Raw genomic sequence first — 25,732 nt, forward strand, 5'->3', positions numbered from 1 at the left:
ACGGATAATCATCTAAGCGAGGCAATGTATGAATGTGGCATGATTAAAACAGATATATTCATGCATAGCCTGGATCTAATATCCTGTTACGCTCTTTTTATTTGGTTTGGAGTAATTGTTCTGCCTTTTCATTAATGTACTGTATGATCAGTGTGTGTCATTCAGTAAATGTCATCATTCTGAATTATTAAGGTAAACTCTTGGGATTTTTCAATCTGGCTTTTATTCTGCAAAACTGGGCCATTCTGACTATGTGTTTTACCAATGTGGACTTAGAAAAACAGGGAAAGCCTAGTTAAGCCTTCTTAAGCTGTAAAAAACAACACTTACATTTGACATAAATCATTTCAAACACTTGTCTGCAAGTCTGACTGAAAGTAAATAAAGAAATAAGACCCCTGGATTAGCTTTTCAAGCAAACTGCAAAGAGATCTATGTCCTGGCTGAACAAAACAAACGCAACCAAAGTCTTTAAGGGCACTTTTATGATGTAATTTGTAATATGTTTGCCTTGGTTTAAGCCAAATCCTTAAATATGTGTAACAGTAAGTAACAAGTGTTATCTTTTACAGAGAAATACCTCATTTGGCTGACAGCATACTGCCAATTGGGAAGTAAATCCCTGTTTAGACAGCTACCATAGCTAGTCCTGGCATCTAACATCTGGGTTTACCTTCAGCCGGACTCAGAAGGTGTTGAAATGATTTAAGTAGATTTTAGGTCAATATAGAAAGCTCTAAGACGTTTGCACCACTTGCCAAAAAAAAAAAAAAAACATAGTCAGGACAAGAACTTTGAGAAAGATCTTGACTGAAATATGGTACAATGTGATTTTCTTCCATCTTAACAACCAAGACTGTTGTGTAGAGCACCCGTATTGTTTGTGGCCATGGTATTAATACCTTTTACTCAGTTTTTACTCACCTGGACCTGGGCTAGTGCAAAAAGTTGTCAACTCTGGCAAAGGAGCAGGAACCAGATCGGACTCGGGCCATGAGCTGAACACACTCTGTGGCCTGGCCGAGCGCTAACATCAGCGGAGGCTGCTTAGGCAGATTCTGTGACTCTAAAGGGGAAAAAAATACAGTCAGGCAGGGGTTCAGCACTCAAGTCACAGTGCAGCATATACAGGATAGCACACAGTATGTGTCTGCGTCCGCTCTTTACCCAGTATGGCGCTGTTGAGTGCGGAGCAGAGTGATTCTCTCTGCGTAGGGTCTAACTGCTGGCCCACGGGGCAGTTCCACGGGTCTGAGTATGCTAGCAGGCTGAATGCATCCTACACAGACAGACAGACAGACAGACAGACAGACAGACAGACAGAGGGACCCATAAGAACACAACTGAGCACAGCATACACCTTACAGCTCTCTAGGCTGGGCTTTTAATGTGTCATTTGGCCCTAGTGATGGTCTCTTGCCAGTATCATATGAGTCGTGGAGGAAGTATTCAAATCCTTTATTTAAGTGCAAATACATAGAACTACATAAAACTTTATCCCAAGTCATGCATTCAAAACTTAAGTTACCTTGAGGATGAATCGACTGAAGCTACTTGAAGTATCCAAAGTAAAAGCACAGGTTCTGCAGTCAAATGACCTCTGCGTAGCTCAAGTGTTACAACAAACTTTAAATTCTCAAGAACAACTGACCCACATGACATCATTCTAACTATTTATTTGCTTATTTGTTTATTTAACTTTTTAAGGCTGTTTATCTACATGTATTTCACTTTTCATGCAATTCTTTTTGTTATGCCCAAACGTGATGATGGCGGGCGTTGCAGACCCAGATCAGGAACCGGAACCAAGATCAAGCTCTTTAAGAAGACGAGGAACAACTCCCCATGAACCTCACAACAACCTTGAAAGGACATGGGAAGAAACCCCGGGAAAGGCAATTCAGAGAGAGATCTCCTCTCCTCAGACAGCTGAGTGTCTATGTGCAATTGTTCTGGTATGTTGGTGATGTTTATTTTACACACCTGAACTATTTTTCTTTTCTTTTTTTTTTCATTTAAGAATTTCTTCTTAAATTAAGGTTGGCTAACCGGAGCACCCAGTGGAAACCAGTTGTTGCTCACGGTGAACACGTATGTTCTTGACTGAGTCTCAGTTCCTGAGCTCTTTATCTACTTGTCTTTCATTGTGCATGCAATTCTTTTTGTTAGGCCCAAATGTGCGCATTTGTTCTGGTATGTTTGTGTTTGTTTTGTGCACCTGAACTAATTTAATTTTCTTTAATTTAAGGATTTCTTCTTAAATTAGGAAACCAATTGTTGCTCGGGGAGAACAAATGCGTGTTATTGATTCAGTTTCAGTTCCTGAGCGTGGATCAGGCCAAACAGAATAACCTCCTGAACCATTTCCTCTTTTTTTCTTCTTGCTCAGGAGATCTTCCAGGAGCTTTCTTTCTCCTGCTCCTTTTCCTGCAGCATCCTCTTGAGACCCTCTGTGGCCTGAATGAGGGATGTCTTTTCCTCCTGCCAATCCACCTGATGACTCTCCAGCTTCTGCTCAACATTCCTCAGAGCAGCCGCGAGGGTTTTGTTCTTGCATTTCTGCTCATCCAGCTGAGCCTCACAGAGAGCTGTAGATTTCTCCATCTCCTCCAGCAATGACAGTTTCTCCTGCAGCCAGCAGAGGCGCTCACTCTCCAGAAGATCCTCTGCCTTTTTCAGGGCAGATGTGATCTTTCTGCTTTCCTCTCTGTGCTCCTCAAGCTGGGCTTGATGTGAAGCCTGAGATCTTTCCACAGCCTCCTTTGCTTCCTCTTGCATATCATGCACAGGCTGCTTGAAGCCTTCTGTGGGCTGACGGAGAGATGTCTTTTCCTCCTGCCACTCCACCTGATGACTCTCCAGCTTCTGCTCAACATTACTCAGAGCAGCAGCGATGGTTTTGTTCTCGCATTTCTGCTCATCCAGCAGAGTCTCACTGAGAGCTGTAGATTTCTCCATCTCCTCCAGCAGGGGAATTATGTCATTGTCCCCAAAGAGAGGTTCTCCTCTGGCATCCTTCTCCAGCAGGGACATTTTCTTTTGCTGCCAGCAGAGGCGCTCAGTCTCCAGAAGATCCTCTGCCTTTTCCAGGGCAGATGCGATCTCCCTGGTTTCCTCTCTGTGCTCCTCAAGCTGGACTCGATGGGAAGCCTCCACAGGCTCCTTTGCTTCCTGTTGCATATCCTGCACATACTTCTTGAAGCCTCCTGCGGTCTGAAAGAGGGATGTCTTTTCCCACTGCCAATCCGCCTGATGGCTCTCAAACTTCTGCTCAACATTCCTCCGAGCAGCCACAAGGGTTTTGTTCTCATGGCTCGGCTCGTTCAGCTGATTCTCATCGAGAGCTGTAGATTTCTTCATCTCCTCCAGCAGGAGCATTTCCTCCTGATCCTCAAAGAGAGGTGTAGCTTCCTCCTGATCCTCAAAGAGAGGTGTAGCTTCCTCCTGATCCTCAAAGAGAGGTTTTTATTCCTCCTAATCCTCAAAGAGAGGTGTAGCTTCCTCCAGATCCTCAAAGAGAGGTGTAGCTTCCTCCTGATCCTCAAAGAGAGGTTTGTATTCCTCCTGATCCTCAAAGAGAGGTTTTTATTCCTCCTGATCCTCAAAGAGAGGTGTAGCTTCCTCCTGATCCTCAAAGAGAGGTTTGTATTCCTCCTGATCCTCAAAGAGAGGTTTTTATTCCTCCTGATCCTAAAAGAGAGGTGTAGCTTCCTCCTGATCCTCAAAGAGAGGTGTAGCTTCCTCCTGATCCTCAAAGAGAGGTTTGTATTCCTCCTGATCCTCAAAGAGAGGTTTGTATTCCTCCTGATCCTCAAAGAGAGGTTTTTATTCCTCCTGATCCTCAAAGAGAGGTGTAGCTTCCTCCTGATCCTCAAAGAGAGGTGTAGCTTCCTCCTGATCCTCAAAGAGAGGTGTAGCTTCTTCCTGATCCTCAAAGAGAGGTTTGTATTCCTCCTGATCCTCAAAGAGAGGTGTAGCTTCCTTCTGATCCTCAAAGAGAGGTTTGTATTCCTCCTGATCCTCAAAGAGAGGTTTTTATTCCTCCTGATCCTCAAAGAGAGGTTTGTATTCCTCCTGATCCTCAAAGAGAGGTTTTTATTCCTCCTGATCCTCAAAGAGAGGTTTGTATTCCTCCTGATCCTCAAAGAGAGGTGTAGCTTCCTCCTGATCCTCAAAGAGAGGTTTGTATTCCTCCTGATCCTCAAAGAGAGGTGTAGCTTCCTCCTGATCCTCAAAGAGAGGTTTGTATTCCTCCTGATCCTCAAAGAGAGGTGTAGCTTCCTCCTGATCCTCAAAGAGAGGTGTAGCTTCCTCCTGATCCTCAAAGAGAGGTTTGTATTCCTCCTGATCCTCAAAGAGAGGTGTAGCTTCCTCCTGATCCTCAAAGTGAGGTGTAGCTTCCTCCTGATCCTCAAAGAGAGGTGTAGCTTCTTCCTGATCCTCAAAGAGAGGTTTGTATTCCTCCTGATCCTCAAAGAGAGGTGTAGCTTCCTCCTGATCCTCAAAGAGAGGTGTAGCTTCCTCCTGATCCTCAAAGAGAGGTGTAGCTTCCTCCTGATCCTCAAAGAGAGGTTTGGATTCCTCCATCATGTCCAGTGACCAGGTCTCTCGTGTATTATCCTCATAGTCTTCTACCTTCTTGCTTTTCTGTCCTCTCATGGCGACGGTCTGATTAGAAATGGCCTAAATGTCAGGTCCTCTACAGCGTTTCAACATTCTAGAATTTATGACATCACTGTGGCTTAGATACATCTTCTTTGATTTCCTGCTTTGACGTTCTTCTTACTGTTGCTATAGCAACAATAACAATGTTTGTTGTGGTTTACAATAACTTGATGGCCTTTTTTCTTTACATGTTATTTCAAAGTGTATATATTTACATTTTTTATTCATTGACTGATTTTCATCTGAATAAACAAACTATAGAAACAAACTATCTTTGTTTTCATGTCTGAATAAGCAAACTGACTTCAATTGCAGTTATCCATGACTTTGATGAGAGATTCAATGAATAAAGTTATGGCTTATAATAATAATACATTTAATTTATATAGCAGCTTTCATGGTACCCAAGGACACTTAACAAAGAGGAACAAACAAAATAAAGAATAAATGTATGCCTGTCAGTCTGCACAGAGGGAACAACACCGTACAAACAAACAAACTTGCGTCTGGAGGCTCCATGCACTGTAGGTGGGGTTAATTTAGACAGCAGGGAGCACCCGTCCAGTCTCCACGCTGCTGATGACCAGCAGACACATCCAACATGCTCTGTCACCCTCATCCCCCCGGTGCCATGGCCTTGTATAATTGTGTTCTGCCTAGTTAGTAGATATAGTTCTCACCCAAATCACACTCACACATCCATCTGCTGACACACTGATACCTCTACCTTAGACACCTCATGACCATACCATCATTTTTCAGTTCTTGTTGATTTAATAAACCTGTAAACCTTTCCATTGACACAGCGTGTCTCCTCCTTTTGTCATAGCTCAAGCGCCAAGTCATGACACCCTCGGTAGCTCTTCCTCACATGTACCCATTCATTCATGAGGGCAAAGATCGATGAATTACTCGAAATTATTGATTAATATAATTTAGAAATGTAGCCATAAGGGGATTGTTTCTCAAATAAATGTTGCCATTTCAAAATATTTTATATTTCTTGCAATTTCTATCTGATATTTGGCTCCCATCATTATGAGGAAAAACTGCAGTATAACTTCAGCCTCACTCAGGTAACTTGACATGCAGGTCGACACACAGAAACGCACTTAGTTCAGAAAATGTGTCAGGTTATGTGTTGACTGCCTGAACAGCATCGTAGCGTTACCCATTACTGCAGTTTTCTGCACATTTTAGCCTCTTTCACATCAGGTTCTGGTTCTCCAGAATGCATGGACAGCCTGTTTGAATCCTACAATATGAAATCATAAGCAGCAATTTCAGGTAACAACCTAATGAGAGTACAGTATGTCAGGACTGTTTCTGTCACTTGGATTTGGCGCTTGGTCTTTCTGACCTCTGGTGGTTAAAATGACATAATGCAACAGGAAACACTACCAGAGAAGGTGACTTCAAAGTAAATTTTCTTCCTTCTCAATTTATTTTGAAGAAATGTAATTAGTACAACATTGTTATGAAATGGGAAAATGGCCTGTGTTTAACAAACAGCAACTACAGACAGGCTTCTTGGCCAAACTGTTATCATTCCCATGAGGTTTCTGTTGTTTTTCCAGAGACTCTTTTGTTCTCAGAGCGGCTGCTTATGAATCAGAGGACACAGCTTGCTGTACAAAGTGATTTGAGCCTTCTCGTGTGCAGAACTGAAGCCACTGGTTGTAAGACAGCAGCAACTGTCTGCATTATTACAGCACATCCTAAATCAAACATCAGCGTGCACAGAATGCTGCAACCAGGATTTTAAATGGTGCCAGCAGAAGATATCTCTTCAGCCCAGTTCTGGCATCAGTTTAATCTGTTGTAGCAACAGCTGCCTGTTGGAATCCAGAGTGTGTGCACGTGCGGTTGTGTGCGCGTACCTGTAACATCTTCTTATGTGTGGCGTTCTTGCCATACTCGCGGCACAGCTGTTCATTGAGCGCCTGCAGCTCCCGCCCAAACTGGATCATCCTCTCTGTGGCTGCCTGGTTCCCGCCGCAAAGCTGTCTGCCATTACTACAGCCGTCATCTGCCGGCAACAGAAACACACACACAGTGTGAGTGTGAACGTCAAGTTGGATGTAAAATGAATGAGAGAGAAAAAAAAGCAACAGACAAAAGGCACATAAAGAGTAAGAGAAGTAAAACAAATGAGGTCCATGTGTATGTGCGTGTACCTGTGACCCCGTTGCCGATGCTGTTGTCGTCCGGCTGGAGGATCTCTTCATGCTTGTATGTGCCGTTCATGATCCGTGCAGAGGAGCCCTCAACAACACCGTTGGTATAGTGCTCTGCCTCGATCTCCATCTCACTGTCACTATGCACACACAAGCAAGCACACACACACGCAATATAAAGTGACTACAAGTGACTATTTGCCCTATCAGCACATCTTAAGCAGCGATGGAATGTAATTAAGTACATTCACTCAAGTTTTGTACTTTTATACAATTCATACATGTATAGTTTAATTTTACTTGTACTTTTGGTATTTATTTATTGCCAGAAATAACTTTTGATACATTTAATATCTGATACTTTAAGACGTATACTTAGTACTATTCCATATAGAACCTTTAAAAATGTTATGTTTTAACAATCATATCTTTATTTTTCTTTCACTGTGACATTTGGGTACTTTTCACAAATCTGCTTTTAACTTGACAGACAGGGCAACAACTGGAAATCTAACTATGACTCGACGTAGCACTGGACAGAGGCCCATCCTTAAGGGTAGGACATTATTACACTCATCATTTACAACCTGGTGACACAGTGATGTCACCACACACACACACACCCTTAGAACAGAAGTCCATTAAAGCAAGACAATGGCAAGAATTTAAGAACCTTGCCAGACATGTCCCAGACATGTTTAGACATGTCTCTAGTTTTTACATTTCATCAGCACTACTAATCTGCTATTCTAATCAAGGTGTACACTTTTAATGCTCCTTATTACAGTCTACTGCATAGCAAAACTATGCCCCATATAGCACAGTACTTTACTTTAACGAAAGGAATGCAGTGATCTCCAAATACGTATGGATATTTACAGCAAACAGATTTCCTAGTCGCATTTCCTTTTCTTCATTTGAAGACATGTATTCTAGACAGTAAGGTAAAACAGAAGATTGGCTGAAAACCTGTCTGGTCCCTAATTTTACCTGTACACTGTGAAGCTGTTGCTACAACAGCAGATGCATCAGTATGTTTCAGCATTTAAGTCAAGGAGCAAAATGTTATCATCACCTGCAGAGTGATGGCCAGAGACGTACAAGACCAGAGCTGTAAAAAAAAAAAAGAAGGAAAAAACTTCCTCCCAAGTTGCTACCATCCTCCTAACAAACACATCCTGTGCAGCCCCTTAACCGCACAAAACGCAACTTCTGCTGTCATGGATATTTCAATCGAAACAGTGACGACAACAGATGTAGTTTCATGATTTTGTGAAGTAGCCTGGAATCACTGGAGTTGTTATTCTATGCTTTTTACAACACCCACCTCTGCAATATATCAGATGTGACTCACAGTGTCTCGCAGAAATGTTCACAAAAAGGGGAATGTACGAAAACTTTATTCGCGTTATTTTAAGGCATGATCATCGACTTCCTTCCTCACTCTCTGAAACGTCAACTGATGTTTCCCCTGAAGCCATAGCAACAGTCAACAAAATAAAACTCATTGTTACCTTGAGGAGAAACAAGGTTCTGAGTCGCAATCACAGTAGGAAACATTTGGGATAGTGCGAGCACACAACTCAATAAAATATCCAACACAGGTTAGACATCTTGATGCAGAAATGTTAAATATTATACCTTTAAAGCCTCTGAAAATGACTTTTTGAAAATTGTATTTTCAGAGATTTAATATTCATCAAAGTCAAAGTTGAGAAAAAACATTCTGAGTTTTACACATCTGCTCTATCAGACTGTGTGGGTGTGGTCTGATCTGATTTCATTGAAAATGGCTCCTTATAAAGCCACAGATCCTCAGCCTAACTGTAACACTGGAAGATGTGATGTCACCTTTTTTTTTTCCAACTGAGCCCTGTCCATTTCAAACAGAAAGTGATGCTCATCACAGACCACATGTAGATGAAACCTGGCAAGAGAACAAACTGGAATAGAAGTAAAATGGCTGCTGGTTTGACATGCAGCAACTAAACTGATTTCCTTCTATGAATTATCCAGTGAGACGCACAAAGTGAAATGAGTCAGGATCATAGATGCTGCCAGCGTTCCTTGGTGGTGTTTTTATTTGCTTGCAGTGATTAAATATTCATGTCTGCAGTAATGATTTATTGATGTTAAACTATCCCATGTGGCTGCTTTGATGAATCACAGCCAACAGAAAAAATCAGAGTACTGAACCAAACTATAACACCATCTCAATCTTTATTTATTTGTAACTATATATTGAGGTCGCCTGCTACATCTGACACCTTTACCACGCACCATACCCGTTTTATATTAGCGGTGGACATAACATCGCTGACAGTCCTTCCTACCTGGTTTCCTGGTTGCTGTTGGCGCTGTGTGGCTGGCTCTTGGTGGAGTCAGAGGAGTTGGACTCGGAGTAGTTGACGGAGGAAGGGGAGGAGGAGGTGGAGGAGGAGGCTGAAGAGGACACGCTGGGGTATTTGCCGCTGCCGGCGCCACTGTGGCTCTTTGACTTGTTGGTGGGAGTCACCCCGTTACTGCAGGTCGGGCTGTCTGCTGGGTTGATGAAAAGAGTTTGATTTCTTAAAGTGAGTGGGGAAAGCATTCTTTTGGTTGGATGTTTTCAGGCATTCCCATCCGTGTCAATGTCTTGCTCTTAAGAGAGGGCAAAACTTCAGCATGGGTGAGCGTGTGTGTACCTCCAGTGTGCAGGTGTGTGTTGCTGGCTCCGTGGCGGGGGCTGAGGCTGGGTGAGCCGGGGTAACTGTCCTGGGACTTGGGCGAGCGAATGGTCAAGCAGCAAACCTCACTGTCTGTACCGTTCACCATCTCCACGAACTGACGACACCTTAAAAAAACCAAGGCAGCATCGGGGAAGGTAAAAAAACGGTTTTGAATTATGGTAGCAGCATCTTTGCCCTGCATTCGATCTTAATCTTGACTTACTTCAACATGAATAGTAGGTTGGGGTTGTGGTCTAACAGGCCGGGATAAAGCTGCTGAGTAGCTTCTATGGCTTCACCCACCCGTCCTGCCAGCACCAGCTTCTGTATTCCTATGGGACAAAGAAACAGGCGGTTCTCTACCGTATATATTGATCAAGAGGGACCTTGCTTTGACAACAAATATTAAGTAGAGGACAGTTGATCAAGCACTGAAGCCACGGGTCCACAGCATCTATTTCTGGACTTTCTTTTGCTTCAAATGAATGGGATACTTAGCATACATTTAGTCCATATTTAACCAAGCCCTGAAGACTCTTTGATGCCATTATATGACTTGTGTGTATTATTTGCCAGTGGCAAAATAAAAATGTGTTGGTTTGTCCACTCACTCTGTCTGTTCTTTATAGATGTCTGGTCCTCTTGTATCATGGTCTCTGTGGCTCTGGCGAAGGCTGTTGCGGTGGCACAGTACCCATGATGCACCAGGTAGCTGGAAACCATACTGGAGACAAAACATGAAAAAGGTTTGACTTTCCTGAAGGATGAGTCTGGTGATGTTCTACATTCATACAGTAGCCGAATCCCATGAGAGGACCAAAACAAACACTGAGTTAGTCAGTTTCTAATACTTTCTGACTTCTTAAGAACGTGTGGAGCTCTCAGCACAAGGCCCATCTGTTCAGACATAAATCTATATGAAAAGGTCACAAATATATAGTTATACACATATATTATTTTAAAAAGTCAATATTTTGCTGAGCACTGCAGATTTTAGCAAACATTACTCAAACTGGAGCAAACAGTGTATTCACTGGGGACTTTTGTAGCAACTTTGTGCTCTAGTAGGCTTTCCAGCATCAGGACAGTGTAGTGTTTTGGTCATGAGGGAACATTCATCTAACAATGTGCAACTGAAGTGGCTCACCACACTGGGAAATAAGGATACACAGAAAAATACTTGTTGGTAGTGATTCTGTTGCGAACAGTTTTGAGCTTGTGTTTTCGCCCCTGCTGATTTTACAGTTGGGTGGTTTGTCACCAGGATTACACAAAAGCTGCTGAACGAATTTCGACAAAACTGGATGGTGGATGGGATGGTGACTTGGCCCAGAGTAGACCCTATTAACTTTTAGTACTGATATGGATAAAACATTTTTTTTAAAGTGTCACTTTCTTAAACATTGCAAGATAGTTTGTTTTTCCATATTCTCATTTATTTCCCAGGGAATAATGCATGGATTTTAATGAAAAAAATACAGGTGTGTTTAGGTGGCTGGAATCTTGGACTTGGACTGTTGGGCCATGGCACAGGTTTGCACTCAACTGAGTGCCATTCTAGTCAATTCATTTCAGACTGGTTGTTATTCAGCTTCAAGCAAATAAAAGTGTACACAAGAGTGGATGTTACAATTTGTTCATGCAATTAAACTCTCAGTCAAGTCTGCATAGCACAACACTAGTTATCTATCTCAACAGTTTATTCATCACTTGTAGGTAATTATTTAGAGTGTTTATCCATTGCTTTTAAGTAACTATTTCATTGTTTTTCTCACTTGCTAATACGTTTTTAAACACTCTTAATAAAGGCAATTACGGCACCCTAAAACATTTAAATTAACTGCTAGGTGATTCATTATGTGTGAATTGTGGATGTAACTTTTGTTTATTCAAATCGTTAAAAAAAACATTTTTTCAGATTCCTTTAGGGAATCCCTGCTTCAAGTGATAAGATGGTCAACACCACAGTCAAACATTATTTAGTGTTCATATTGAATTAATTAAATATAACAATACAATTTATGTAGCAAGATCTAGTTTTTAATTATCGCACGTGATGAATTATGCCTTGTTGGTTTTAGATGTCTCACAGGCTAAATCTGCACTGACTTTAAAAAGCCTGCAGACTCTATGGTCATTCACAACAGTGTGTTTTATCTACCCTTGTCCTGTGCAGCACTGTCAGCTCTTGCTGCATTACATTTATATTATTTCTGTTCAGCTGCTACATGCTTGCATATCTCAGCTAGAGACTATATTGCTGTAGCATCACCTAGAACAGTATTGACAGGCGTGTGTCTGTGGAGGCGTGTGGAATGAATCTTACTTCTGCAGGACGGCCTGCCACTCCCCCAGCCTCTCTCCTATTGGGAAGCGAGCTATCATGCCGTGAATCTTGGCCCTCCATTCACTCATGTAGTCCTCGATGTCGAAGACAAACGGTTGCTGGCCGAAGTTAGCGTCTACGATCTCGCCTGGAGTTTGAAGCCCCACGGTGGGGTACAGGTTGGGCTGGATAGTAGATCAAAAAAAGAATTCAGGTTAAAACAGACAGTTTTTGCATTGTTTATAGGATGTTAAGTATTTTAAAATCAAATTAGATAGTTGAATTTAAGAGAGTTGTCTTTTAGACCAGTTATTTAGGAATACAACTGCACCAAAATTGCATAATCGTAAAACAATAATAATCTGCATGCTGTTTATACGTTAATGCTGTCAGCAAGCTTGTAAATCTATCTGCAGCCTGTCGAACTGGGACAATGAACAGTGCAGTCATACCCGAATGCTTACAAGAACATGTTCGAATGCTCTTAAAAAAATGCTGGTTATGGAAAGCCTCAGGTAATAGCATGTTAAGTTCCTGTAATGGAAAACTGTCATCATATAAACAGGCTGGCAAACAGCACAAACTGTAAGCTGTTTTTTACTAAGCTGTTATTAGATTATAGGATTCAGTTAGACTTTGGTCTTTTGGTAAATGCACAAACCACCAACAGGGTGTGAAATTAACACCAACACCCAGTTGAATGCTGTTTAGGTTTTGACAGTGGTTGGTGCCTCCATCTGCTCTTACAGCCACTGTGACCAGCAGCCAGCTGTGATTTTGAATTCCTGTTCTATTCTTAAAACCTATTTGGTGGGTAAAACCGTTAAAGTGGCTGTTTTTAATTCAGGAGAATGTTCCATTTACTGCGGTGACTGGACAAAAAAAGGTTTGTTTCCGACCCAACTGCCAGCATCATCTTAAATTAGATACGGACCCACATGGTCCAAATCCAGTTGTATATTATTACATAGTTTGTCACTAGTAAGTGGAATGGTATGATACGGTTTATATGGGTTTGGTATCATAGCAGTAGTTTAATGTGTGTTTAAAGGCATGACATCTGAGATTTGTTTACGTTAATTCAGTAACTTTTCCTTCAAAATAAACAGGGACAAGGAGAAATTGGAGTATTCTAATGGCTGACAAGTTACAGGACAGCACGGTCGCCAGGAGAAAACGTTAGCCGTTAACATTTCTGCAAACCACTGATGCATTTATGTTACGTGGGATATGGCACAAACCATATTGACATTTCTGCAAAACATGTGACCTCACTTTCATATCTAGACGAGGAGATGATACACCCCAGGATATTTTATGGTAAGAAAATCTCAGGACAATTTCCAGTCGTGTGTGTGGTGACAACCAATATTTTTGATAAGGAGTCGGGACATCTCCAGCAATATTTGGAACTTAAACAGCTTATCCAAACACTTACCATTTGTTTTTGTGGCTTAACCTACCCAGAGCGTAACCAGAGCACTGTCACAATGTAACTTTGAAATTTGAACCTAAAGAAATGTAAAACTTCAAGACATCTGTGATTTGTAGAAACATACAATGCCAGCATTTGTTTTAATGACTGGGCTGTACAGAATCAAAACCGAGGAGATGATGGAGGTAACTAAAAGAGGTATGTCAATGAATGTACAGCGATTAAAAATCTGAATAAGAAAAAAAAAACTGGTAAAGTTCAGTTTGTATATCGTAATGCACATTTAGGAATACTTACAGGGAGGTCTGTGAAGGCTACACCTGATGGATAAAAGGAAAAACACTTTAAGTTTACATGACAATTTCAAGCTTTAAATTAAGCACTTAGTGACAAACTTTCCATTACTACATCACACAATTAGAATCATATCCAACACACAGCATGTTCACTGACCTAAACTGATGCCATTTTTGGTGTAAAAGCAAGTGTTGTTGATGAGGTTAACGCAGCAGCCAATCACGTCCCCGGTTGTGAATGTTGGGCCGTACGGTTGGCCGGTCCCGGAGGAGCAGAAGGAGTGGCCGTCATCTCCATGGTAACCGTATGAGTGCTTGTCCCATCCTAAAATAGGACGAGGATTAGGATTAGTTTTGTCATTTTATACTTGACCTCTCATGAAAAATGTGTTGCTAGCCAAACAACGCAGCGAAAAGGTTGACCAGAGTGCACGTTGTCTGCTTCCTGTTCGGTTTCATGCTGCGCACGTCAAGTGGCTGCTGCTGCTGAGCACACGGCCTCTGAACCCACAGGAGCATCTAAGGTGAAGTGACTTGCTCGAGGTCACCCTTAACGCTAGTTGCTGCTGACGGAGGAGACAGTTACTCATTGACTTCCGCTGCTCAGATTTTCCCATCTGACTACCACTGCCTGCAGGGCGTCTCATGAAAATTTACACACACACACACTATCTGACTGTTTGGCATGTGCTGCAGTGCTGTGGACGACCAGCAGGAGGATCCCATCTATGTAAAGAAACTGGTGAGTCACTGCCAACAGGAACAGCAGCACAGGAGGCTGAACCAGGAGACTCAGCAGCAGAGGAGGATCATGATCATGATTCGCTCATTAAATCTAATTTCTTGTTCCTGTTGGTACTGGTGCATGAGTATATCGCTGGGACTTATTTATGTAGCCAGACTGTAGAGCAAAAATGTCACTAATCAGTGTACCCGCATGGTAACTCTTGTGATATCCTTAGAATTTCCAGGGAGGTTTTCTGGAAAGCACTACGTCATTTAATACAAATTATAGGGAACACAGAGACAGTGTTTAATGAATGAAGCAGAATATGTTTGTGACTCCTTGTCAAACTTTATGTCCTCAGTAAAGACATGAGAGTGACTTTTCCTTCATTTATTGTTTCATTTGACTGATTTTTATAGGTCTAAAGAGGTTAAAGTATCACACTTGAGGACAAAATGCCCTTAGAGAAAGTCAGGAAAAATAATTAACAGTTCTCATCTTTTTACAGAATAGTTTGACATTTCTGTCATGCTGAGAGTTGGATAAGAAGATCAACACCACTTTCATGGACCTCAGGATGAAAACAAGTCTTAATCAAGTCCAGCCAAGGAGTAGTAACAGGATGTAATCCCTGTAAAACTACAAATGTTTGTCACCTTCTGGATTTAAAGAGAAAAAAAAAATCACATGTGAAGTGAGTTTTAGAGTTGCTAGCAGGCAGATGTGTTTTTACTTTTTCTCTTTAGGAGAGGCTTTATGCTAAGCTAAGCTAAGCCAACCATCTCAGGGATCTAGTTACATATTCATTGTACAGACATGAGGGTAGTACTGATATCCTCATCTACAATCCTGTTTCCAAAAAAGATGGGAAGCTGTGTAGAATGTTAATAAAAACAGACTGTAGTAATATCCCTCTTGTGATCATGTGTTTGACTAAATGATGAACCTCGTCCCATCTCTGCTTGTGAAGGACTGAGCCTCTTGAGTGAGCACATGTCAAAAACGCTTAGCAAATGATTACATTCTGTGTGATTTATGTTTCACACCACGTCATATTGGGGCTGTAACTGTCAGCAAGTGAGCACAAGCATGTTATTATTAATCATCTGTGACCCCCACAAAATACATCACAACCCGCAGGTTGAAAACCACAGACCTAGAGAATCATTGTAAAGAAGCTCAGTTTGACATACAATATTGTATTCCTTTATCTACAGACAAAAATACAATTCAACATCACAGTATGAGGACAATATACTATCTATTAATGGATCGAAGCTAAGCTGCAACAACTCACTTCAATTAAGCAGCCTGCTGAGGGGAAGTTAGACTGGAACGAGTTGGAAATTAAAATGGAATGATCAGCAGACCTCAAGCAGAAACCAGCTGGAAGTTTTCCGGGAATGCATTGAAAGGTGCATTATGTATTTTTGGGGAAGAAATTTTAATCAGAAGAGAAAGATCTTGACTGTTTTTTAATGCCTAATCAAATGTACAACAAAAAACAAAAACAAAAGTAAACAAACTGACCTTGAAGGAAACACAATACACAACAAAATATCATACTGTTTTGGCGGACCCTCCCAACTTTCCAGCTTCTAACAGTATTCCGGGGGCCTTATTTTTCTCTGAGAACAGTTTGTTTAGTCAGTTATGGAAAATATATATTTTTCTGATTTTGAATTGTGACCTCATTAATATTGCAATATTAAAATTCTGACTTTTGAATTCTTCCCCAAAACTACACAGTGCCCCTTTGAAGAAACCCGCTTAGATTAAAGGGATAGTTCGGGTTTTTGGAAGAGGGGGCATATAAAGTACAAATCTATAGTCAATCTGTTCCCTACCGTAATCACTGATCAGTTTGGAGAAGCAGAGAGCCGCTCCAGCCCAGACACTCAGCTTTGTACTGCAGTGAACGGGGTCCAGATGCAAAGCAAATTTTAACCCCCTAAAACAAGGCCCACCTAAAAAAAATCTATAACAGTTCAAATGTACGTTGTATAGAGAAAATTCACACCGCTTTACATCGCCGTCAGACTGCCCTTTCTTTCTCAACTGTAGAACCTCCGTATCCCTACGCTGAAACTCTGACCCAAACAGCTGATCTGCGAGCGGCGAAATACAGTGCGAGGCCCAGTTGCACTAATGTGTAGGGATACGGAGGTTCTACGGTTGAGAAAATGTAGTGCCAAAAGAAAGGGTGGTCTGACAGCTTGAACTGTTACAGATTTTTTTAAGTGGGCCTTGTTTTAGGTGGTTAAAATTCGCTTTTTCTCTGGACTCACTGCAGTACAAAGCTGAGCGTCTGGGCTGGAGCGGCTCTCTGCTTCTCCAAACTCAGGCTGTGCTGATCGCTGATTACAGTAGGGAACAGATTGACTATAGATGTGTACTTTATATGACCCCACTTCAAAAAACACGAACTATCCCTTTAACTGCTTACTGGAAAACTTCAGAATATTGTTTTTAATTTTAAATCTATTTTGAGGTAATTGTTGTGGTATCTTCAGGGTTATTTCAAAGAAATTTCAATTTTGTTGCTAGGACATTTCCAGAACTGTTTATGAATGGTTACCAAGATTAATATTTACCCTGAAGTACACACTTCTGCATTCCTTTACACTTACAGCAGGAGTCACTGAGTCTACGAAATCAGTACATTAACATCAGCAGGATTCCGAGATGAGGAGACTCTCTTGTTCAGTTCAGTTCTGTCATGTCAGTGTGTGTAACCATGTCACTCATTTCATTTGACATAACCTCAAATAAGCAGCCAGAAAAACACACAGGAGCTTTATGTTGCTCGCAATGGCAAGATGTACATGCAGTGCAGCCAACGTGCAGTCTGACCTCAAACAACCTCTATGTATTTATATACCACGCTTAAGAGGCGGTTTACAATCTGTACAGAGTTACATATGTCTAGTATTCCGCACGTCTAAGAGAAATATACCAGCACATCTCACTGATCCGACTAAAGACAGATGTTGATACAACCTTGTGATCGGCATGTTGGGGGGGGGAGCAGACGTGACTTTCCGTCTCTCTTTGAATGAAATACCTCTAACAGAGAAAACAAGATAGATCCCGGCCACTCTGGTCCAGTGAATCTAAAGCAGCTGACTAATGTCTAGTAGAACATACAGATTGGATCCACAAAGATCATATCACTGTGATTTCAGCGCAACAAAGGCAGCATTCTACAGCACGGTTCTTCCACAGCGAGAGGAAACAACGTCATCTGCTAACATCGGAGATTCACTTGCGGCTACAGTATTTGGTTGACAAGCTTGTTATGCACTAATCCAGTTTTGAAGGAATTCCTCCTCCTGACCCGATCGCGCTGAAAAGGGGACCTGAACCCGACAGCGCTCAGCTTCAGCTCGCTGCTGCCCTGTCAGTGTCTCTCCTCAATCACAGCTTGTCTGTCGTTGCCAAAAAGCAAAGCGGGGTTAGTGAAAGTAGGTCGTGGGTGAGCTGAGATATTAGATGTGTACTCGTATATGTGCACATATGTGACATGACCGCTAAGCTGAGCAAATGTCGTTGTCTTTGTGTTTACGTCACGTGCAATGGTGAGCTCCTTCTGAAGTCGTGCGCAGACTGTTCTGCCTCTACAAGAGTTCTTTAGTGCAAATGTGTATATACTTCTGTGTGTGCATGTGTGTGTGAGGGAGGGAGGTATTAGATTAATCTGCTGACAGGGATATTGCCTCTAAAGCCAGGCTCACTGCTCCAACATGCTAATGAAATGGGCAGGCCTCCACAGCAGGATCAGACACAGAGGTCAGCAGTGGAGAACATTGTACTATTAACAGACAGACAGCCAGACAGACACACACACACACACACACATATATAAAGACAGAATAATGCATGTGTTCCCAAGCACATTACAAACACATGCAGCTGAATATAACATAATATGCAAAACGCGCACAGATGCACAGGCGAGCAAACACAAACACAAACACTCGAGTCGACTTAGAGACGCAATCAGTCGGCCCAGGACACACACGGATAAATCTGCACAGTTTGGGACAAACACACACTGGCACACAAACACACTGAGTCAGTCGGAGTTAAGGCAATCAACAGTAATCTGTCTACCAGGGCTACAGACCATCTGTAGTGGAAACCTAGCAACCAGAAATATTTTCATAACTAATGTGTGAGCGGGTTCGGATAGCACGCGCATCCACGCGGTGCCGTTCCACGCTATTCCAGCCTTTGTGTGACATTTGACACATGTGAATCAAGAAGAAGGGAGAACGAATGATCTTTGTGTGTATGTGTGCGTGTGTGTGTAGTCAGCTGAACAGGCTGCCCTGATGTCCACAGCATTCCACAAGCCTCGGCCACCGGACGGATCTTGACTGGTCAATAAGCAGGTCAAATGGCCCCAGCGAGGGCTGGGAGCACCAGAACGTGATTGGCCAGAGCAGAGGAGGGGTCTGATTGGTTGTGAGATGCAAGGGGCTTTATTCAGGCTCTCGGCTGCTAAATGGCTACTACGCTTCCTCTTACGTCATCAGAGGTTACTGGACCATTCACGGATGCCATTGTATGTGTGTGAGAGTGTGTTTGTGTTTGTTAAGTGTGTGGAGACATGGTGGGCAGGGGGCTGAGGGCACGAGAAGAAGATAAAGCCAAAACCAAAAAAAAACCCAAGAACATACACAGGGGACAAGTGGAAGTCAACAAAGAAAACAAAGATATATCTCCCGGCTATGAACTCTTTTTCCAAATTCATTTCAACTCACATTAATGAATGATGTAATCATGTGACAATCGGCACTACCATTTTGTTGGCAAACAACTTATAGAGAGTATGAATATTCATGTGTCAGTAGACAAAGGCTTGGTGATTGCTGTCACACGTTCCTGTTTCCTTAATAAATCTTGATAGTAGCACCTTTGTTCTTTGATTCCTCGCAGTAGACACAGGGGCCATGGTCGGGTTCCAACTTTATTCACACATGTTAACACAGTCAGCTGCTCTCTAACTCAACTCAGTGTGATTCAGCGCAGTTTATTTTTTCTTTATTTTGGGACCTAAGACCTTTGTTTAGACTCAAACGAAACACTGATTCGACTGATTTTACGTATCAGTCAGTTTACTCATCGTGATGACTACTACGCAGTAGTGTTGTCACGATACTGGAATTCCTAACCTAGATGCAATACCTCAAAATATATATATATATATATATATATATATATATATATATATATATATATATATATATATATTTTCAATACCATGTGTGAAACCATTCTATTAAAAGATCAATAGAGAAGACAGCGGTGTATGTGTCAACTCACTGTCTGAGAGAAGAGAAAGCAAGAAAGCACAGTCGGTATCAGCAGTGATACTGTGGAAAATGAATACTGAAACGGTTTCAAATATTCAGTATCGATATTTACAGATATTTCAATATTTTTGACAACACATTTTTACTATTCAGCCTGTGAAAATGGTTGTATAACGTCATCTGTGGCACTGGAGATGTTTATATATTACATAAACCAACCTTTGTGATGTCACCATGATGTCAGCTGGGTTATCTCAGTTTGTGCACATTAAGAATACCACAAAGGAGGGATCCTTAGACACTACTGAGCTGCATAATGGGAAGTGAACAATGACTTAACCAGTGTTCATGGGATTTAAAAGGTACTTTATGAAGTTTTTGACCACTAGTAGTACTAATTTGCTGTCATTTTGCATATGGGCATCTGTTTTGTTTATAACATGCAGGCCTGTGAGCACGGGGGCATCCCAATATACATTTCTGACAGCATTTACACACCATTCCATTGACGGAAAAGATGGTGGCTGTAACGCACCAACAAACCTAGCAGTACACAGGAAAAGGCAATGAGGCAGAAAGCTAGCTAGTAAACATGAGTGTGAACTACGAATTTCATTTTGGTTTCAATTGCCCGGCACCCATTAACAAGTAAGTTACAGGTGCATTATTAAGACTAATAAAACTGTAATACGAGAGGCACTTTCCTGTAATCCAAATGACTCAATGAGCTCCGGCATGCTGCGTCGGCATGCAGCTTTTCTGCAAGGCTGTCTGACGGAGTGTTTCTGAGTGAGGAGCACACCATTCTCACTCAGCTGGACCCATTTCACTTTGTTTCATTGCTGTACCAGCGCTAGAAAAAGGAGTACACTGGACTGCATCTCCCAGTCAGCACTGATGACGTTAGCTTTCATTTGTGACAAGTGTTTAGTCGTTTGTCAGAGCTAATGTTTTCTGCCCTGGCTAGCTTGACTTTAAGCTCATCCTTCATCTCAAAGTGCTTTTTTGCTGGTGTTTAGTCACAGTAGCTGTCAATGTCATAACATGCTCTGGCACAAGGAACCAAACTAGTTCTTTGAATCCCTCGGCCTCTACCACACTGATTGGCAGCATAAAACCTTGGACCAGCGCATCACACTTTCTTCCCTGGCCAGCAGCGTTGTGATGTTTGGCTGTGTAGTGCTACTACCACAGAACTGAAGATTGCTTCACACATCACACTTTTTTTTTTACTTTGTTGTCTTTCTGGAGGAAATGTCCCCACAATGTCGCCCGGACCCAGCAACTGCACCCAAGCCACAGGTAAGTGTCATCACGTTATGCTAGTATTTACAGTTGCCTACGAGAATGGTGAAGTCAGCTGGAAATTTGTTAACTAGTTAGCTCCACTTTGGTCTGCTATGCAATGGAGTTTGAAGCTAGTTTAATGTTAATAATATAACGATGGAACTTGGTTGTCACAATAAAAAGTCTGGAAAGGTGCAGACTGGAGAAAGAGACAATGCTAACAATGTGTTTGGAGACTGTGTTGGAGACAAACACAGCTGCTGCTAGCTGTTAGCCATTAGCTACATGGTAGTAACTGTAACAACACATACAAACAAACTAAGTAGTATATTCAGACACATGTCTTGCTGCTGCTGCAGAGTCTGTACTTCCTCAGGAGCCTCTCCTTCTGGGTCTGATTCTGGGTCAAACTGGTATGGCTGAAGGAAAGCAACACGGCGAGCCATAGGATACGTCCACCCTAAAATTAGTGCATGCTACCACTAGCGTAACAGGCATCCCCTCCCTGAGAGGGACATGTAGTAGGCAAGTAGGCGTTGACAGACGGAACTCATTAGCATTTAAACGTACAGGCACAGAAACAGCCTGCTCTCAGTAGAGCTCACTTCAGCGACTTTAAGACAGCTGAAATTCAGGACCACGGATGGGTTTGGGCCAGTGTATATCGAATACAGTGTTGTTGGACCTCTGACAGCTGTGTGAAATTGATGAAAAACAGTATAATATGGGACCTTTAAAGTAAGTCTGTTTTTCTGTAAGCTCTGAAATTTCACCTGACTGTCCATGAGAAATGGGGGTTAGTAGATAATGACTGAATTTTCATTTCTGTGTGACCTTATCGTTACACCTATAGATGGATAAGCATGTAACTGGTCAGGGATAATCTTGGTGATTAACCTTTGACATCTGCAGCGCGAACAGTGCACAGCTCATAAAATAAATTTTAATTGAATTAAAATTGGCTTTACAAATGTTTTATGAAAAATAGAAAGCATTCAACACCTTGGCAGTCCTCAGGGATACACACAATGCATTTGGGTGAGCAACACTGAAAACAAACATTACTTTAATATGTTGGGAAAAACTCCACAGGGTACCTTAAATCAACACTAAGGTCTACAAGTCAGGACATCTTTGCCTCTGATGCATTGATTCTTACCATTTATTTTTAAGTCCTCCAACTAAGTAAAAATCAAATGCTAAATTCTTTGAGTATGCTTTCAAATCTTACAATATTTTTGCTTAGTTTGGGGCTTAATGTGTTAACATACTGTACCTTCACTCAGCATAATCCAGTAGATGGTATAGTTAAACTCACTAATAACTCAAACAGAACTGAGTACAAGTTTACACAACAGGTCAATTTTGGCAAAGATTGTTTTGTACAATTGCTGAGGATGACAGCATTGGTATGAGAGAGATGAATTCACAAAAATGTCCATTATTCAAAACTGCATATTCCATTCATTTAATGTGGTGTTGTCTTAGACTCGGGCCAAAAACCATGTTCAGTGTAAAATAGCGTTTGAGCAATCTGTCATTACAAAGTGAGAAGCAATGTTTGTCCTGAGTCAGATTATACTGAGGTCAAACCGCAAGCCGGAGTCAACATCATCTGTCACTGATCCATATGACTGCTCAGTGACATGTCCTGACATGTTCTTTCTGCAGCTGTTAGACTGTTCCTACGGAATCCACAAACCACATCCAATTACTATAGCAACGCAACACATCCTCATCTTCTCCTGCTTTCATCCCCAAATCTCATAAATGTTGGCACTTCTCCAGCTACTTTCACTTATCCACAAAATCCATTTCTTGTCACTTTCTTCTTTCCTTTCATTGACATTCATATCTCGCCTCCACAAACTCCACACTTGAAAATATCATCCATCTCTCCACACCGCTGCAGCACCAAAAATATCTCCGGCCTGAGTGAAAACAATGACTAAGGGCTTATGGTCAATCTCTTTCCAGTGTTTACATTGGTGAATAAGAACATCTTTATTCCATCATGTATTCAACCAAAGAAAACCAACAACACAGCACTGTCAACGCTTGATTGTAATCTGAGTCAATAAGGGTCTTAGGGCTGTAGCCGTGGGCCAATAAGTAATTAGAAAAGTTTAGGGTCAAGGTCTTGGCCGGCCCATCCGGACTGATTAATTGTACTGTGCAGACTGTCCTGTGTGTAACCACAACTGAACAAAAGAAGACAGCACTGCAGGGTGGTTCTCTTCTTGCCAAAGCACTGGTCCGATCCGACTGCTGCTAAGTGTTTGAAATTCTGGCCCGGGCCCAGCAAGCCAATGTTATTCTTGGATGTTGGCATGATGAAGTGCTCGCCATACACTCTGTTCATGTTGACTAACCTTGGGAGTCCTTATTTTCACCGCATTCCGCTGATTGCTCAAAGGCAGACTCCCTTTGTAACCACACCCATTGCAAAGTCAGTTAATTCATTTAAATGAAGCAATTGCTTATCTGTCCATTTACCATCCCCTCAATATTATTGTATGCTTATACCATTCAGTTACTCACCAGGCAGTCTGTTCATGTTGACTCCCTGAGCAGACAGGCCGATGCCCATGTACCTGCGAACAATAAGAGAAGAAAAAAAATTAAACTGTGGAAGATTTTACACAGTATATAACATGGAATCGCCTTGAAACATATCTCTAATCGCTCAAAGTATCAACTTTTGGGGGTTTTCTCAGGTAAACTTTGAAAAATTCTCAAGTAAAGCTTTAGATGGTACATCAAAGAGTAGCAGCCAGAGGTAACTTTGAGCACACTGTGTTTGATCTCCTTTCACATCCCAAATGTGTGGAGTGGTTAAGGCAGAGTCAACTGCCTCCAAGGTAAAGTCAGAACATCAAAAGTGTCAGTGAGAGTTGAAGCTTAGGAGTCAACAGTGACATCATAAGTCCGTCACACGAGGATAAGCAGCTGGCCCGCATCCTTCTCATGTAAGAAAGCTTACGAAAGCCCAGCAAAAAACCTTTTTGCTCAATTGAACGAGCCATCGGAATTGTCAGTTGAATATGTTTGGCATCGCCTCAGCTTGCTTTGGCACACTCTGAAGTCATCACTTAAATCCCAACAATAAATCACATTTTGTCTAAGCTGAACGGATGGCCTTTTTCACAAGATTCATTCTTTTTGCTCAATGACATCTTGGCTGTGAGAGGATGGAAAGACACTGGCGTCACATTAGTCAGATGGTAGATGATTTTAAATAAGTTTAACTAATAGTGGGACGAGAATAATGAGGCAGAGTCACCAGATAAAATAAACATTATTGTTCCAGCAACTGTTCATCAAGGGGAAATGTAATTAATCAGTTTGCAATTAAAAATAAGGAGACAAAGGCTTAATCTCATTTCTAGTTGCTCAGATCAGAGTTACAAGGGGTAATGGTGTAAATCTCCTGGTATGATATAGGACAACCCTTCAGACCCTCATGAGTCATCACTAGTCGGCATTTATGTGAACAGACGCGACTGGATGTTTCCAATATGCCGCAACATTGAAATATATCGACATGTGGGATTGTCATGCACAAATCAGCAATCACAATGTAACATTATCTAGTTAGCCAACTCTTCTAGTCATTTTATACTTGTCATATATAAAAGGACCATAAGACATTAAAATGAAAGAGTTCTAATAGCCTCATGAGGCTTAATAAGAAACATCTGTTTGGAGGGCAAACATCTTGAACCTTCTCCTAGACATGAGCGAAGGAACTTAATAAAGAAGGAAGAGCATCAAACCTCCTCTCTTTGCTCCCTCAGATTAAGCGATAAACTGGGACATTCATTGCAACCAGTAGCATTAAATTATAATTATTCATTTAAATATTTCTTGCAGTCAAATTAAAAATTCACTTTGCAGAGAAAATCTTTGAGGGTTGTTTTGACCTTTGTATTTATTTGTTCAAAACTTTGCCAAAATGGGCAAATTTAAATTTGTATCCGTATATGCCGTATGTATGTTACATATTTTAAGCTAAAAGAAACCCTGTGTTGTGATTTATAATCACAAGTAAAAAAAATAAATAAATGAGTTTGATGTTTTGAGCTCCCATGAGTCATTTGCCATCACCACATCTTGCCCCATAATAGACAGACAGCTGATACTAATTAGACCCACCCTCTCTATAATGTGCACTCGGTCAAAATGTTGACTATTGTAAAGGGAGGTCTTACATAATTAACAGTTGATAATAAGCACTAATCAACAACTTGTTCAAGATGTAATTTAGAGGCTTGAAACTTAGAGACTGTTTCCACACACGTACAAAAACTGTGAGGCCATAGTATTGACATTTTGTGATGTTGTCCCATGTCAGTCGTCAATATGATAACAGGGGTTTTACATGCAGTGCATCTTATGTCAGTTTAGCACTGTATGTCATTATTTCATGTTGCAACTTAAATATGAATTCAGTATGTTGTTCAGTCCTGCTGCTGGTCCAGTGACCCAGACAATCGCTCCATTCAATCACACTGCTTTCTGGTGTATACAAGCAGCTTGGTTGATTCTGAAGTCTTTCACTTTAGGTAGAAGTTTCACACACAGACACTCCCACATTGCAGTTGTCTTTTACACTAAAGCTTTGTTCTATTTGCACTGAGCTGCTCAACTGGAACTGGGGACAGTTAACAGTATATTGTGCAACTTTTATGACTTTTTTTTTTTTTAAAGCCAGGACATCTAAGCACCTGGAGAAGCAGTGTCAACGACCCCAGCAGATGCTTAAAGTTAACTCAGCAACTTTTGGTGACTAC

General features: G+C 41.5%; 1 protein-coding gene across 2 annotated transcripts in view; it reads right to left on the bottom strand.

Moving 5' to 3' along the window:
• Nucleotides 1-25,732, bottom strand: part of ranbp10 (RAN binding protein 10) — a 44,547-nt gene that overhangs the window by 3,450 nt on the left and 15,365 nt on the right. The window contains exons 3-14 of one of the 2 annotated variants that reach the window (XM_037107691.1): nucleotides 23,481-23,533; nucleotides 13,765-13,932; nucleotides 13,609-13,631; nucleotides 11,877-12,061; nucleotides 10,162-10,274; nucleotides 9,774-9,882; nucleotides 9,527-9,675; nucleotides 9,176-9,380; nucleotides 6,843-6,982; nucleotides 6,546-6,694; nucleotides 1,168-1,279; nucleotides 925-1,066 (exon numbers count right to left, since the gene is read on the bottom strand). In XM_037107691.1, the coding sequence (XP_036963586.1) occupies nucleotides 936-1,066; nucleotides 1,168-1,279; nucleotides 6,546-6,694; nucleotides 6,843-6,982; nucleotides 9,176-9,380; nucleotides 9,527-9,675; nucleotides 9,774-9,882; nucleotides 10,162-10,274; nucleotides 11,877-12,061; nucleotides 13,609-13,631; nucleotides 13,765-13,932; nucleotides 23,481-23,533 (1,537 nt within the window). In that variant the 3' untranslated portion in view covers nucleotides 925-935. Of the gene's footprint in view, nucleotides 1-924; nucleotides 1,067-1,167; nucleotides 1,280-6,545; nucleotides 6,695-6,842; nucleotides 6,983-9,175; nucleotides 9,384-9,526; nucleotides 9,676-9,773; nucleotides 9,883-10,161; nucleotides 10,275-11,876; nucleotides 12,062-13,608; nucleotides 13,632-13,764; nucleotides 13,933-23,480; nucleotides 23,534-25,732 lie in introns of both variants that reach the window. The other variant, XM_037107690.1, reaches the window with a different exon arrangement.

This window comes from Acanthopagrus latus, chromosome 8, assembly GCF_904848185.1.
Source record: "Acanthopagrus latus isolate v.2019 chromosome 8, fAcaLat1.1, whole genome shotgun sequence".
Classification (NCBI taxonomy): domain Eukaryota; kingdom Metazoa; phylum Chordata; class Actinopteri; order Spariformes; family Sparidae; genus Acanthopagrus; species Acanthopagrus latus.